General features: G+C 26.5%; 3 protein-coding genes across 5 annotated transcripts; 2 read left to right on the forward strand and 1 right to left on the reverse strand.

The window, feature by feature from the left end:
* Nucleotides 1-124: 124 nt before the first annotated feature.
* Nucleotides 125-6470, forward strand: LOC132907628 (PAX3- and PAX7-binding protein 1). Of its 2 annotated transcripts, XM_060960896.1 has the most exons (17): nt 125-250; nt 561-764; nt 1140-1318; nt 1858-2017; nt 2139-2238; nt 2362-2519; nt 2594-2676; nt 2745-2944; nt 3061-3250; nt 4180-4303; nt 4432-4620; nt 4764-4963; nt 5061-5211; nt 5290-5485; nt 5570-5768; nt 5874-5992; nt 6220-6470. In XM_060960896.1, exons 2-17 carry the CDS (start codon nt 578-580, stop codon nt 6269-6271), a joined length of 2487 nt encoding a protein of 828 aa, XP_060816879.1. In that variant the 5' UTR covers nt 125-250; nt 561-577; the 3' UTR covers nt 6272-6470. The 2 variants fall into 2 exon arrangements, with proteins under 2 accessions (XP_060816879.1, XP_060816878.1); XM_060960895.1 differs by lacking the exon at nt 125-250 and having other exon boundaries at nt 385-764.
* Nucleotides 6471-6894: 424 nt separating this feature from the next.
* Nucleotides 6895-13704, forward strand: LOC132907626 (uncharacterized). Of its 2 annotated transcripts, XM_060960889.1 has the most exons (22): nt 6899-7198; nt 7486-7721; nt 7864-8109; nt 8200-8358; nt 8441-8583; nt 8670-8817; nt 8887-9071; nt 9154-9473; nt 9558-9733; nt 9803-10020; nt 10106-10322; nt 10403-10604; nt 10694-10910; nt 10981-11138; nt 11208-11350; nt 11425-11558; nt 11654-11780; nt 11855-12037; nt 12107-12436; nt 12524-12779; nt 12893-13172; nt 13283-13704. In XM_060960889.1, exons 1-22 carry the CDS (start codon nt 7186-7188, stop codon nt 13452-13454), a joined length of 4263 nt encoding a protein of 1420 aa, XP_060816872.1. In that variant the 5' UTR covers nt 6899-7185; the 3' UTR covers nt 13455-13704. The 2 variants fall into 2 exon arrangements, with proteins under 2 accessions (XP_060816873.1, XP_060816872.1); XM_060960890.1 differs by lacking the exon at nt 13283-13704 and having other exon boundaries at nt 6895-7198; nt 12860-13010.
* A 338-nt stretch (nt 13705-14042) lies between these two features.
* On the reverse strand, nt 14043-16895 carry LOC132907629 (DNA-dependent metalloprotease dvc-1). Its single transcript, XM_060960897.1, has 5 exons — nt 16329-16895; nt 16071-16231; nt 15880-15988; nt 15630-15749; nt 14043-15545 (listed from the first exon to the last, which is right to left on the reverse strand). The coding sequence occupies exons 1-5, from the start codon at nt 16428-16430 to the stop codon at nt 14073-14075; spliced, it is 1965 nt and encodes a 654-aa protein (XP_060816880.1). The 5' UTR covers nt 16431-16895; the 3' UTR covers nt 14043-14072.
* Nucleotides 16896-16939: the final 44 nt, after the last annotated feature.

Genomic DNA, 16939 nt, shown 5'->3' on the forward strand with positions numbered 1-16939 from the left:
CATACAAAATAATCGCTCAACTTACACTATATGTCCCTAGTACATTTTAAAATTATAGTAAGTATTGTCTACACTGGTAATATTATAGTAATTTTCTTCAAGTTACATTATAATGTTATGATAACAAAAGCCTAATATGAAATAATAAGCTTGATATAAAAAGAATTAGAAATCATAAAATTGCAGAAGTAATTAACGAGAGAAATGAAAATTTAACCTAAAAATTAAATGCACATGAAAATAAACAAAGGTAAGCCAATCAGTAACTCAAACAGGGAAATGCATTAAATTCATGTGTACGAAGTTAGAAGCTTTACTTCGAGCCGATTCTACAACGATTCTTATTCAACGGATAATCCATATTACAATTTCACAAAGGTGTCCCGTTTTTTTATTAATGTTGCGTATTTATGAATTTAAAATACATTATATGAAGTCGTAAATGCACATTTTACAAAATTTTTTGTTATATTAGCTTACATAATATGAAATTCTGAATTATTTTTCTAACATTAGTAATTTAAGAAGTTAACCTAAGGATAGTATATATGTGTGAATAGTTTAAACAGACTGGTTGATGTTAAGGACAATGTCATTATTTAATAAACCGAAGAGAAACATCCGCCGTCGACCTTTCAACGACGATGATGAAGATAATGAAAATAGGATGGAGGTGGAAGACACACAGCCCGTAAAATTGAAAACAAAGAAGAAGGATAAACCAAAGCAGACGCTCCTCAGTTTTGGAGAGGAGCTGGAAGAAGGTAATTTTTTGAAGATTGTACATGCACGTACATATGTACAGATGCATTTATCATAAAATGAAAATGTGTTTCGGGATCTTTTGTTTATAGTAATTTTAGCTAAAACAAATCGCATATGATATTAAAATTACGAATTTCGTTATATTTAATGTTGAGATCATAATAAAATAGAAAAAATTAATGCAATCAAATTCTAATCACAAACCCTTTTAATAATCAGTAATATTTTGACCAATGCAAATGTGTATGTGTTTTTATTTTTAGAAATAAATAAAACATTTCAATTAATTATATTTTGTTCAGTCATTATAAAATTCTTTGGAAAGGTTCCAAATATTACATATAATAAAAATCTAATAATCTGTTATCTTACAGCGGATGATGGAGAAGTCTTTAAAGTGAAGAAATCATCTAGGAGCAAAAAATTGATGAAACAGCTAGATCACGAAAGGAGAAAAAAGAAAGGTGAAGAGAAAATGCAAATGGACTCTGAGCAACCACACATGTCCGTTAAAGTGGAAAAAGAATTAGAAATAAAGACAGATGATCTAGTAGTAAGCTATTTCTATGATGTTTATTATTATTAGAATTTCCCAGACGTAAAACATTTTGTTATTCTTAAATCAAAATTTATTTCTTTATAATACTTCATATTTAGTATATACTGAAAATATAACAAAGATTATCAATATGTGCAAATATAACTTTGTTAGAATTTATTTTTATAAGCTGTGTTATTTTTGAAATGAAATGAAGATGTTTTAACATATTTTATGTGAAATGTGATTCTATTAACATAATAAATATACATTCATATAATGCAATATAAATAAGTTCTAAATGTATTAAGTACGTATGTACATATAATTATTAAAATATGAATGTGTACTATTAGTTAAATATTTTTATAAGGAAGATTTTAATATTACATTTTAACAATGTTTAATGAGTTTTTACTTTTCTAAAATACAAAAATACTTTCTAATCTTTCAATATAATATGTTATTAGCTATGTCTGTTCAATAATAACTATTAATCAATTAATTGATTAAATTATTATTTCTTCTATTAAGTTAAAATCTTTTATTACTAGGTAAAAATAAAAAATGCAGGACCTTTAATTCTAAATGGGCGAGCTGCATTGGCAGCTGGAAAGGATGATTATACATCTGATGAAGAGGAAGATGAACCACGTAGTCATAAATTTAGAAGAAATACAGATAAAGCTGACACAATGAAAATTCTTCTTGAAAGTATGTAATGTTTTTATTTGTATCTATAATGTTCAAAACTTTCATTATTTTGTATCTTTTATGTTTATTTTTTTAAATATTTTAACAATATTGTTCACGAATATTATTTTGTATCTATAAGGTGGTTGCATACCAGATGCTGCGATGATCCATGCAGCTAGGAAATGCAGACAAAAGGCAAGAGAGTTAGGAACTGATTATATTCCTATAGAAGAACAAAGGTAATATGTTTTGTAGCATAATTAACATGCCCCTATAGTATAGCCCCTATACAATTAGATTAACTGCTATTAAATGTTGGATTTATTTTGCAAAACATTTGATAACTATGTTAATTTTTTCAGCGATGATAAAGGTAAATCAAGACTTATTAGGGAAGAAGATCATGATAGAAGTGATGATGATGATTCACAAGACCGAATTGATATGACTGTTAACACTGAAGCGCGTGATAAAGAGAAAAGGAGAGAAGCCTTCCTTGCTTCACAAGTACCATTAAAACGTTAGGTTTTGGTTATTTATTATTCACGATTTTTTCTTAAATAGATAAGTGAATGCATTGTATGTATTTTTTAGTTTCTGATGATGAAAGTGAACACGAAAACGAAGAAGAAGAGTGGGAAGCTCAACAAATTAGGAAAGGAGTGACTGGTGCACAGGTAACATTTGTATGAAGAAATTGTGCAGCATACACTATTACATTTATAATATAAATAAAAATTTTTAGATTGCAGCAGCCCAACAAGACTCTATGATGCAACAACAATATTCAATGGGTATGAACGTAAACTCAATGATGGGAAGTGGAATATCTCTGGAAATGGTAATGATGCCAGCTCCACCACCTCCTCCAGTGATTCAACCCCCAGATCCTACAAAAATAGTACCAATCACTCCTCAAGAGGTTGTGAATAAAATGCGTGCAAGGTAACAATAACTAAATTAAAATTTTGATCTAATACAGTTTTGAAACTTTTAAAGTTTATAAAATATGGAAATAGTTTTTATTCCTATAAAACCAGAATGAAAAATATAATTTGTAGATTGGACAGTTTAAAAGAAGTGCATCGACGTCATCAATTAGATCAGGATCGTTTAGAGCAAGAGTTAGGACAAACTGTGAAAGAACTGGATGATGCTGAAATTCGTGCACCGCAGCTTGCGCAGCGCTTCAGATATTACCAAGAGTTGCGTGGGTATGTCACTGACTTGGTAGAGTGTCTTGATGAGAAGGTGGGTTTATACGCTGTCACGTTTTTTTATGTGCACTGGGGTTTTCCATGCAATTTTTGGCTGCATAATTACTCGGCCATATTAGAAATATATGTATAATGCATTTTTCTTATTAAGTAAATTTCTTGATGAAAAATATGCAATATAGTTTTCCTTTAGAATATTAGAATTTTTGTTTTTAAATATTTTATATTGCTAACACTTGTGTTATGTATTCATTGGCTAAAATTATAATTAATTAAAAAGCACTATATTCAAATACTAAAAGATGTAAAATATTCTTTTAGCTTATATGTAAATTTAAATAAATCATAAAATATTAAAAATATGTGTTACGAAGTAAAATTTAAAGGATATTTTATGTATCTATTAATGAATTAGAATTTCTCTCTCTATTATTACATATTTTTTGTATTATTTTGATATTTAATTATTATTATATGTATTGTTTTGTTTTATTTTGATATTTTTATACATATCATAAGATTCAGAAAAGAAGAAAAATGCATATTAAACTAAAGAATGGAATTTGCAAGAAAAAAGTATAGCATATATGTAATGTATATTTGCATTGCCGGGGGTCTGTATCTTCTCTGTATAAAGAAATTATTTACTGTGTAGTAAAAATATCTTTAAGTATTTATAAGAATTGAAAAGATATATTAATATATGTGGTAAGTAAATTGTGATATTAATTTCCAATTTTTTTAAGCAAAAGATATCCAATGATTGTGGAATTACAGATTAAGTTCCAGCAAATGTTAAAAACATATATTGTTTCACCTTTTATAAATTATTTATAATAAATATTAAAACATATTTATTAAAGTATTACTACTTTGATATGAATATTTTCTGGAACAAACACAATTCTCAATGTCATTGAGTTAATTTACTGTGTCAATGTTAACATATAACTTTTTTGTTAGTTGCCGCTGGTCATTGGATTGGAGCAGCGCTGGTTAAACCTTTATAATGAACGTGCAATAGAACTAATGGAAAGAAGACGACAAGATACAAGGGATCAAGCAGAAGAGATTACAACAGCTGCAAGTCAGTTATTTCAGTATTATATATAATTATCTGTGTCTGATAAAATATATATAATGGAACATATAAATATAATGAAAAGTGTATTTTGATCAATATAATTTAGATATGAATTATTTTTTAAATTACAGGAGGACAACCTATACGAAGAGGGCCAGAAGTTGAAGCTCGTATCCGTCGAGCTACAGAGAGAGAAGGCAGAAGAGCTCGACGAAGAAGAGCTAGAGAATTAGCTCCTACATTACCAAAACATATTGATGGGATGTCTAGTGATGATGAAGTTACTGAGCAGCAAAATCTCGCGTTTAAACAAACAAAAGGTTGTACTTTAACAAGTTTAATCAAATATAGTTTACGAAGAAGTAGAATTTATAATGTTTACTATTGTCTATCAAGTATGGATTAACACTATGTTCTAATTCTTATCTTTTATAAAATGTCTTCTTTCTATATTTATTTTCAGATGAAATTGATAGTGACAGTAAAGAAATATTTTCTGACGTCATGGACGAATATTGCACAATAAGAGGAATACTTTCAAAATTGGAGTCTTGGAGAGAAACTGACAGAGATGCTTATATGGAAGCTTACGTATCTTTATGTATACCTAAAATTATTTCGCCGATTATTAGATTACTATTATTGACATGGAATCCTATTATGGTACGTGCATTATATCAAACCTTCATATATTTTAGTTACGAATGTAATAATAACGGAATAAAATACTAACTCTAAAGCAAAATTTTTCCTTTTTTAGGAAAGTGCAGATATAGAGAGAACAAAATGGTATAACACTTTACTTTTATATGCATTAAATAATAAAGAAACAGAAGAGTCACTTAAAAGAGATCCAGATGTCAGATTAGTACCATTCACAATAGAAAAAATTGTTATACCTAAATTAACATGTAAGATTATTTTATTTAGTATAATTAAAATACCAGTTAAGAACTTCGCAATAATATACACAAATTTTTTATTTATAGCTATAGTTGAAAGAATATGGGACCCAATGTCTACATCACAAACGTTACGACTTGTAGGCACAGTAAATCGTCTTATTAGGGAATATCCAAATTTAAATGATACAAGCAAGCCATTAGAAACATTATTTAATGCCATATTGGAGAAAATTAAATCAGCAGTTGAAAATGATGTTTTTATACCAATTTTTCCAAAACAGTTAGTATATAATATTCATCTTTATTTAAACCTATTAATAATATTTTTGTAACAAAGCTGATAATTTTTAATTTTATATTTTAGAGTCTTAGATACTAAACATCAATTTTTTCAAAGGCAATTTGCAATGGCTGTGAAACTTTTAAGAAATTTATTGAGCTGGCAAGGTCTTCTTGGAGACACACAATTAAAAAATTTAGCTCTTGGTTCATTATTAAATAGATATCTTTTAGCGGGTTTAAGAGTATCTATTCCGACTGATGCATTATTTAAAGCAAATATGGTATGTTCGTACTGTTCATTTCAACATATTTCATATAACTTTAAACTTTTAAGTAAACATTATTCAGAAAATATCTTTTTATAATGTTATGTTTTTATATAATAGGTAATGAGTACACTCCCCCGTGCATGGTTGCAGGGTGAAACAATAGAGCATCTCAAAATGTTTGCTACACTTATCCAACAACTCAGTGAACAATTAGATCAAGCAAATCCAGCGCATAAGTAAGTATGAATTTTATAAACTTTTTTATATCAGAGTCGTAATAATTTATTTTTTATAATATATAATTGCTATAAATTAAATAAATAATACATAGATATTATATCTGATATTTTAGATTTTGTATATTGAGAATAGGTTATTTTTGTATATAGCATATATATCAATTTCATCAATAACTATAAACTTAAATTTTCGCGTATTTTAAATTAATTATTTACTTTTACAGTGAAGCCTGGGAATATTCGAAGTCCATCTTAAAAATAATCAAACCTTTGTAATGTATTAATTATGTATGCATTTCTTAATCATATTTTATGGTATTTTTATTTTATCATATTCATTAATAATGCCTATCTATAATTTTATACTCGTATTGAAAAGATCTTGTATATGAAAAATTGCAGTACAATTAGATGTATAATATATAAGTGTAATTTTTTGTATAGAAATAAATTAAATAAGATTCTGATTATATAATATACTTTCCAATAGTAATTGTAAATAATGAAAATAGAAATATATCAAAATAAATATGTAAATATTAGATTGTGTTTATAGTTTTTGTGTTGTGATTATAGTTTTCCTATTATAACTAAAGAAAATATTCTTATAAATTTCTCATTTTATTTATTGTACTGTATAGTACATAAGCTAATATATATTTCTGTACAATAGTGACAGTCACATAGTTATCTAAATATTTTTGTTTTCAGCAAAGTTTCTAATGTATAATCCTTTTAATATAACTTATTTTGTAGAAAAAATAAATTTTGATTTTTTTATTATATAAAAACAAATTATTTATTTTATAAAACTGATGTACCCATTCATATAAGTAAGTAAGTTGTATTGTGCTTTTGTAACATTTGTTATTATGAGTAAGATTATACTATAATTAAAATCTATTGAGGAAATGTGAAATTTAAACATTATTCTTTTTTAAGTTATTGTTTGAAGTGATTATTTATATGATTAAGGAAAATTATGATGTATGATTTACACATCGCATAAAAGTATACAGAGAAAATGTAGTAGGCTGATTTATACGATTGAAGATAATTTAGACAGGAGATAAGTTTTATTCACATAGATAGTGAAGAAGTGTTCATGGGTCACAGAGATAGGGACAACAAGGGTCATCTCTTGACTTCTATGAACTCAGTTCATTTTTGTTAAGCTACTGTTGCACACCATGAGATTCACAGGTACAGAATAAACATTTTTAGTTATATATAACTCAAATTAAATAGTGCATAAGCCATATTACAAAATATTCATTGTTGTCATTTTATAAATAAGTAACTTTTACTTAAGTAAACATATAATTAAATTTATATAATCTTCATAATTATAACGTATTATGAATAATGTAATTCGTTGAATTTATTTAAACATTGAAAATAATTTAATATAGTTGAATATAGAATAATGAAATCAAATTACGTGGAGCAAAGATGTTCAGCCATTATTAATATAAAATATTTACTTACAGATATTAATTATGTGTTACAAATACTAATGCACAAATTAAAGGATATTATATTTTTATTTTTTCTTTTCTGTAACAGTCATGTTACAAATGGTATATTTCAACCAGGAAAAGAATATATATATTCGTATAATGCACTTTCAAGTTCTGGTGTTTTGTTACCATCTGGCGCATCATCTTCATGGGGTTTTAATGGAAAACTTAAAATTCAAGCAGAACAAAATGTTGCTACAATGCAGGTAAATTTTATAACTGACAAATAGCAAAATTTTAAAAATTGATTTCATATTTCTCTTTGCTTTTACAATATTATTTGCAACAATATAACAGTAAAAATAATTAATTTTATTAAAATCTTTTTTATGCAATATTTACATGCAGTTGGAATCATTGAAGATGACTATTTGGAATGGTAAAATTCAAGAAGAAGGAGAAGATCAAGCTGTTTCAGAAGATGTGACTGATCTTCTAAAACCATTTCAAATTATATACAGAAATGGTCTTATTGAAAATTTTAGTACAGAGGCAATATCACCATGGTCTGTAAATATAAAAAGGAGTATAGCAGGAATTTTACAATTAGATCTGTCTAACTTAGAAAAGGAAACAGCATTTCATTCAACTGAAGTAAGTCATTATATTTAATAAGGATTTTTACAAATTTTTAAAAGTATACTAGTTTTATATTTTTATTTTAACTAATATATTATATTATAGAAAAATCATTATGGTCAGTGTAATATTGAATATGTTGTCAATTCTGAAGAAGAAAATGAATGGATAATAAGAAAATTTTTTGATCCACGTACTTGTATTGGACATCCTCATTATACGTGGTCAAATGTTCCTAACATGTTGTGTCCAAATGGAGATCAAGTATGTTATATGAACCTTTATTTATTTTACCAAATATGTTATTATTTTCTACCATAATACAATAAATTTCATATATGTGTAGAATCCAATATTGAAGTCCAGTGAGAGATTATACAAAATTAAGATAAATGGATCTTTAAATGAGATTTTGTTTGTTAATGCTTCTGGAGGTATATATGTTCAATCTTTTCAAAGTTTTGGAGAAGCACATTTTCATTTTACAAGGTATGTTTAAGAAATGAAAATCATTTTATTCTAAGAAACTTGTTATAATAAACAAAACTTTCACATTAATTTCTTGATATACACAGACAGATCTTTAAATTAATTTCGGTGAAAGACACAGTAGATAAGATACCCATTAAAGATTTATATTTTAAAGTTCTACAACATGAACTACCAGAAGTTGATCTCACTCAAAGTAGAGGTACTCTTGACAAGAATACTGTTTTTAAATCTGTAAGTTATTGATTTAAAAAATTCTTCTTTTATAACTGATATCTAATAATGCTATTACATATTTTATAGATAGGGACTTTATTAGATCGATTAAGTCTGAGACTTGAAAATCCTGGTTTAGATACAGAAGCTGATAATTTACATAATACGACGATAACTGTATTGCTTTATTATCTTCAAATGCTGGATGTTGCTGATTTACGTAATGCATACACAAAAATCTCAGGAACAAGTTATAAAGAAGAAACAATACGGTGTTTAAAATTTTTAATAATTCTTTAAAATTTTAGTAATTTATATAACATATAAAATATATTGTTATTTTTTTCATGTTAGAAATATGTTCCTTGAAGCACTTCCACAAGTTGGCACTAAAGAAGCTGCATTGTTTATATTAGAATTAATCCAAGATAAAAAAGTTTCGGATATGTCTGCAATTCAACTTCTCACTCAGTTACCATTTCATATACGAAAACCTGACGTTCAATTATTAGTAAATTTACAAACATTTCTAAATTTGCCAGAAAAAATTTCTGTTGAAGTCCAAAATACTGCTATTCTTACATATGGCACATTGATTTACAAGACCTGTTTATTGTACTGCCCATATGAGATGTTAGATGATTACGTACGTTTATATCTTGATAAATTTACAGGTACGTGATAAATATATATTAAATAAATTTCACATATCTATTTTAATTATTATTCTAGTATTATAATAAAATAATAATTCATAGAGACAAAGGAATACGAAAAAAAAATGATTTGGCTAGAAGGATTAGCAAATATACAGTTAGGAAGAGTAGTTGAATTCTTAGAACCTATTGCAAGTGGTAGCAATGCAGAGTCACGTCATTTTCGTGTTCTTGCTGCATGGGCATCACTTTCAACTGCTCCTTTAAGACCCGATGTTGTAAGTAACTTCTGGTAATAATGTAAAAAATTATTAAACATTACTTTTTTATTTTATTTTATATCACAGATATATCCTGTCTATTGGCCAATTTTAATAAATAGAACTGAGCATTTAGAAATGAGGGTAGCGGCATTGACACTACTTATTGTTTCTAGTCCTACACCAAGCAGATTAATATCATTATATTGGTATATGCAAAGTGAACCCAGTCAACATTTATATAATTATTTTTATACTATTTTGAAATCTATGGAACGTACCACCCATCCTTGTTATATTCATATGTATGTAAGACCATAATTCATACAATTCCTTTGTGAAATAATAAAATTCTGAAATACCTTTTTCATATATGATTCTAATGTGTAGAGGTGTGATCGCTGCACAATTTACACGAGTACTTCGTCCAACTACAAATTCATATTTAATTACTGGTAACTATTTATTTGACTATCAAGATACATATAGAAAATTTGGTGCTATGATACATGGTATTGTTATTGCTAATCCTTTAACAAACATACCTGAGGTTTTATATGTAACTGTAAATACCTATGGTAGTGGAGTTAGTATCAATCATGTATCTGTAAGTATTTGATTTAAAATTATTTAATTAATTACTGTAAGGTGACATGTTTTAATATTTTAAACATTATGTATATATAGTTATATATTAAAGCTGAAGGTCTTCTACATTCATTATCAGCACATCTAGATGGTCCAACACAAGTGAAGGATATATTAAAACAATTTAAGTTAGATGAAAAGCAAAATGGACCTGTACATTTAGAAGTAATTGCACGTATTCAGGAAAAAACGGTTTTATGCCTTCATCTCAACGAAACAAATATTATTAAAGGATTTAAATGTAAGTTTATAAATTATCTGTCCCGAAAATTTCGAACATAATTAAATATTTATTGATTTTTATATTTATATTTTTATGTATTTTTTTAGATTTGTCTTCTTTACCTGATAATATATATCATATATATCAAAACATGGAGTTTCATGTTAATCAACAACGTATTAATATCCCATTAACAATGGAATCAGTGCAAGTTACAGATCTGGGAGCAAATGCTAGACTTGCAGTTATTGCAACATCGTTATTCTCTATGAGAGGGAATTTTACACATGTTTCAGTTGGTCGTAATAATCATGTTATATTACGGTATAATAGAATAATTTATAATTTCACTTGTTTGTTGCAATGTTTTATATTATACAATTGATATTTTCAGAACATCTATTCATAAATCAGAAATAATAGAAAATTATAATCCTTTAATTGATACATGGCATAGTGCAGAAAGGGCACATTCTATTCATGGATATCTTCCAATCAATATTACACTTGGATTTAAAGATCGTCCATTTATTTCATATAATACTCCTGAAGGTATGATATTAATAATATTAAGATATAGAATTTATTAAGAATTTTATTATTTATGCTATATCTTTTTAGAACATCTTAAAATGGGCATTACAGCTCATGTTAGAACATCCACTAATATAAAAGGATTAAATATTAAGTCAAAATTACATCAAATTTGTCCTACCTGTCCTCAATTATATATAATTACAAAATCACCAACATATAAACCAAAGGTAGATACTAATTAAAAGTTTTATTTTCTATAAAAATATTATTCATTCAAATATTAATTAATTCTCTCTTACAGACAATAGATCTATTTCAATTTGAATTATCAGAGTTAGGAGGTCAAGTATATGTGAAACTTTTTGACTGTGAAAATGTAATATCACGAGAGAAACTAATTCAAGATGTATTTTCTTCACATCGAGCTAATTATCCGTGAGTTAAATATTAATATATCTGTATATTCTTTGTTATAAACATTATTAGGTAATAAATATCATTTATTGTATGTTTATTCTGGATTTTTTTAGTATATGGCCATTTTTGGAGTTTGCTTTAACGGCCCTTCATTTCTTAGATTATTACACATATGTACCACCAAAAGGTAGCTGTGGTTTAGCTGCATATATTAGTACAATTGATGCGCAGCGTACTCAAGTTAGTATATTAAAATTTTTTATATTTTAATTGCGAACAAAGTAATAAATTTTATATTGAACGTGTTTTATTAGGTAAAATTTGAATATATTAAAGGTTCAAATCATCATATGTTGTCTTTAACACATCACAATATAGAATCATCACAAATTCTTCAACAGTGGAATGTAGCCGCACTTTACGAGATTACCAGCTGGATATCCGATACGATTAAAATTAAAGCGACTAAAGTTATGCCAGGTCAAAAGATTTTAAAGGTAATTTATATGCAACGTTATAATTAAAAGGAAATATAAAACAAGATAACAACATTTTTTACTATTTAGTTCTGTTTAGAAGCAGAAAAAGCAATACCTTGGGAATGGGATTTCCTAAGCACTAAGCCAAGTGATCCTGCTAGAATTGCATTAAATGCTGTTTGGGGGTATTCTGATACAGCAAAAGGCAAATGTGATGGATCTTCAATTACATTAGATTTACTTGGCGAAATTAGTGAAAAGCAGTTACAAATTGCTAAAGAATCACAATGGCCTTATGAAGAATGTCGAGAACAATCTAAAAGGAAACGTTTTACTCCATTCTCTGATGCTTGCTATGAAGCTTCAAGAGAATTATCAACCTTGAGAAAATATCAAGTTATTGCACAACATGAAAATGTAATTTTAATAATTTAAATGCAATTTTAATAATCTATAATTCAAAATATTATTTTAAATTAATCTTAATTATGTAATTATAATCAGATACCACAAAATTTAATGAGATTAGCTTGGAAATTTCGAGCTTTTTATGACCTAATTGGTGGGAACAGTAGTTCAGATCCTAATTCTAAAAAATTTATTGTGACAGCAACATTTCCAAAAGGATCAGATATTGGTGAATTATCGCTTAATAATGACAAAGTAGCAATTGAGTATAATTATAATCTTATAGATTATTTTTTAACTCGAACTAGAATTCATAAATACATGGATCTGTCAATATTGAAGACTTTTTTTGGTAAGCTATTCTTCTTTTTTCATGATTCACAATTGTTTAGAGAGATAGTTCATTGCAGAATTCATTCTATTTGATTACAGTACCTTACCTGTCTTAATCACTTCCAAATTTAGGCACGTGTGTCGTGACACCAGACTATATAAAATCAATTCACAACATCACTTATCCTTTTCGCAATAAAGGTGAAGTTTTGTTGCTTGGCCAGTGTTATAGTGAAAATCCAAAATATGCGTTGACGGCACGAAATGATTTATATGGTATTAATGTCAATATATACGACGAAATAGATACAGTACGAATTATACCTAATCAAACTGGAGGAACATTATACAATAATACAATATATATTCCATTGCCACAAAGCTTTATGTTTCATTCATTAGGTTCAAAAAGGTAATTAAAAGGACTATAGTAAAAAAACAGTTATAACATTTTATACTATATTAAATACTATAATAAACACGTATTTATATTATATTTAATAAGTTTTTATTATATTTCAGAGTAAGATTGGACAGCAATACTATTGATATTATAATTCCTAATCTTTATTTATATATGCATTGGACACAAGAACAAATTCTTCTATTCTTCCCAACATATCTGTTAGAATTTACTTGTGGTATATGTGCATTAGGCACTCTTGACAGTAATAATTTATATGAGAAACTATAATTTTTATGAGAAATTAATATCTTATTTATAAAAAATTGATTTAATATAAAAAACTATTCAACGTGATTTAATATTTACTTTGTAATTTATGTTCGTACATCAACATACGAGACATTTTAAACATGATTAGAAATTGTTGTTTCTAATGAATATATGATTATAAGATAAGAAAATGTATTGCAAAAATTGTACAAAAGTTTAATATTGCTATTTACAAATATACTTCCTTTATATATTAATCTATAATTAATTTCATTGTAATTTATTTTTCTAATATATAAGAAAATTTAACATCAAAACGTAATCTATCAACTTATTAATTATTACGTCCTATTTACTGTAATGTACTTAAATTAAAAGGAATATATTTTTCGGATTTTATTGTATATTTATCAAATAAAATAATTTAATTACTATTTTTACATATGAAACAGTAAGATTTATAGAAAAAATGTTTATTAAATAATACAAAACAATAGAGTATACAAAATTTTAGATACATATTATCTTTAATATATTTATTTAGATACATATTATAAAATAACATTGATATCACTCTGCTTCCATACACTTATTAGTTAATACAAATCATAGTGAAATGTTATAGATTTATTGTATTCACGTATTTGTGAGACATACATCTAAATGCTGATTCATTTGAGATTCTATTATTAATTTCATACAAACAGGACAAGGATATTTATTCTGTTCAATTGATATTTCAGGAATTGCATTCAAGATTTCGCTGTTACTACAATGAATCGATGGAGATATGTCGTCGTTAAAAACATTCCCAATACAATCTTCTAAATGATCATTTAACGAGACTCCAAAAGGAATGAATTCATTACATACTAAACAATTATGTGAAACAGTATTCATTACATTATCTTTTTTAACTTTTGTATTCTGATTAGCACTTTTCGAATTTTCGGTAACTGAGAAACTGAACGAATCATCACTAGACGCACTACTAATAGAAATTATACTTTCGTTTATGCTTGTATTATTATCATCTGTATTATCTAATTTAATAACTAAATTATCATCTGTTTCTAGAAGGCACTTATCAATATGCTCATTTATATCTATAAGATTAAAACTATTACTACAAATAGGACAATTTACTTTCCTAGAATTTTGTAACTGATCTAATTTTGGCTGTTTGCTTGAAAATGTACTTGATTCATTTTTTCTTTTTTTAGCAGATGGCGAATTACTTGCTTTTATTTCTAAATTTGCAAAATTACCATTATTAGAATTTTTTATTGTAACTTGCTCTTTACTTTTATTTACTTTTTCATTTCTTGAACTTAAACAAAAATCTATGTGTTTATCCATCTCATTATTTGGCACAAAGTTATTACATATTGGACATTTTACAAGTTTTGTTTGTACTTCATTTAATAATTTACTATTTTTAGCAATTGGTTTCTCCATTTCTACAGCATTAATTAATGAATTTATTGTTTTCCTTGGTGTAGTATTTTTATTTAAAGCCTGATTATAATTAACATTATATAATTTGTTCAATAAATTACTTTGGCCTATATTAGAACCACCAACAACTCCAGAAGATGAAAATTTAGGTGTACTAGAAATTCTAGTAATACTGCTAGGACTACCATATTTTTGTGAATTACTTGAACAGTTTGGACCTCCTGTACCCCAACCATGAACATTGTTTGTACTATTTCCAAGTCTTTTAAATCCATTTAAAGAATTTTGATTATTTACAACTGATTTGATACTTTTTGGAGTGGATACAATTTTTGATTCTGTGACAGGTGAAGTAGTTTTCATAAGCCAATTGAACATAGTACTTGTTTGATTATAATTTTTAGGAGAAGGCTTTGTTTTCTCTTTACTCTTTGAAGATTTTGTTTTAAAATTCTCTGGTTCTTTAATTTTAATGAATTGGCCACCACAAGTTTGTTGATGTTCTTTCCACCAAAAATCAGTTGGACCTGGAGCACGATTCATAGCTCTGCGTACTGTTCCAAAGTATGGAGCTTTCTTTTGACAAGGACCATTACATCTCCACCAATGTTGTTGATATATTCTAACTTCATCATGAAAATTGTGATATATCTACATAAACATATATTTAAAAAATGAAAAAATTGCTAAAATTATATGATAAATTATTATATTTATTGTATTACAGATACATACAGTTATTTTTGTACCAGCTGCTTTATTTATTCTGTTCATATGTTTACAAAACTCTGGACCATGTCCATCTCTGTCACGATTATTGTTCGTGAGGAACAAGTACCCATGAATCATTTCATGCTGTAATACATATTCATAATATTCATAAGGAAAGCTAATAAGTTTGGTTAGATTTCTTAATAATTAATCAAATAGTTATAATACGACAATTCTTAATAATTAATCAATAGTTATAATATAAAAATCTTACTAGTAAGGTCTCAACTAGATCTTTCCTTGGTCTAAGTTTTAATAATGGTGCGCTAAGTGAAATTATACATTGTCGATTTCGGGAATGAAAAGTACATATACCAGCACAACTGTAATGTATAAGAATAAACATAATATATAGTATAATAAACGCTTTATCTTATTTAGTATTCCTTGAATGAAATAAATTACCTTGTCATTTTAGGACTCCATTTAACTTCCACAGGAAGCAAAACATTCCAGAAAAAACGCTCATTAAATTGTACAAACAATGTATGAATATTAGGTGTTGGATCAATTAATTCCAAGGTTTGATCAATTAATGTTCTTGGTTTATAATCTTCCTTATCTTTCTAAATTTTACAAAATCATTATAATATAAAGTGTCACGTACAAAGTATATATCAATTATTAACGTTAAATGATAATATAATAGCAAAATACACTTACATTTTTTGGTAAGACTGCATTTTCTGTTAATCCAAAACAATTATCTTGTTGATGTAATTCATATGCCAATTCAAGGTCGCGAGATTTTTGTGATTGTATCATAATTTACAAATGTTAATAAAGACAATACAGTATTAACTTAAAATATTTGGCTACATATACACAAGCTGGAAAATTTCATTTATTAACCTTAATTCATATCAACAAAGTAGTTTTTCATTTTACTTTATTAATGTAATAAACAATGTCACTGCAGCGTTCTACATTAACACAAGAGATAAGCGAATAATTCTGGTTCTCTCTGGATACTTATTTACAAAACGGTTACCGATTACAATATTGATACATGCCAAAATCAACGTTCTGTGCACATTTTATATATGCATATATACCGTATTTTTAATACCATATATTTCTATTGTTTGGAATAGATTTGGGATAATACAAACTTAAATTTTAGCTCAATATTACAATATGATAAATTATTGGTGCAGAAATTGTAATCAACATCTATATAATTTATTTGTGATTTAAAAGACAGCATATAATGTAACTGAAGTATATTACGTTGGTATTTAAATTTGATATATACATATATATCAAATATATAT

This window comes from Bombus pascuorum, chromosome 6 (assembly GCF_905332965.1).
Source record: "Bombus pascuorum chromosome 6, iyBomPasc1.1, whole genome shotgun sequence".
NCBI lineage: Eukaryota > Metazoa > Arthropoda > Insecta > Hymenoptera > Apidae > Bombus > Bombus pascuorum.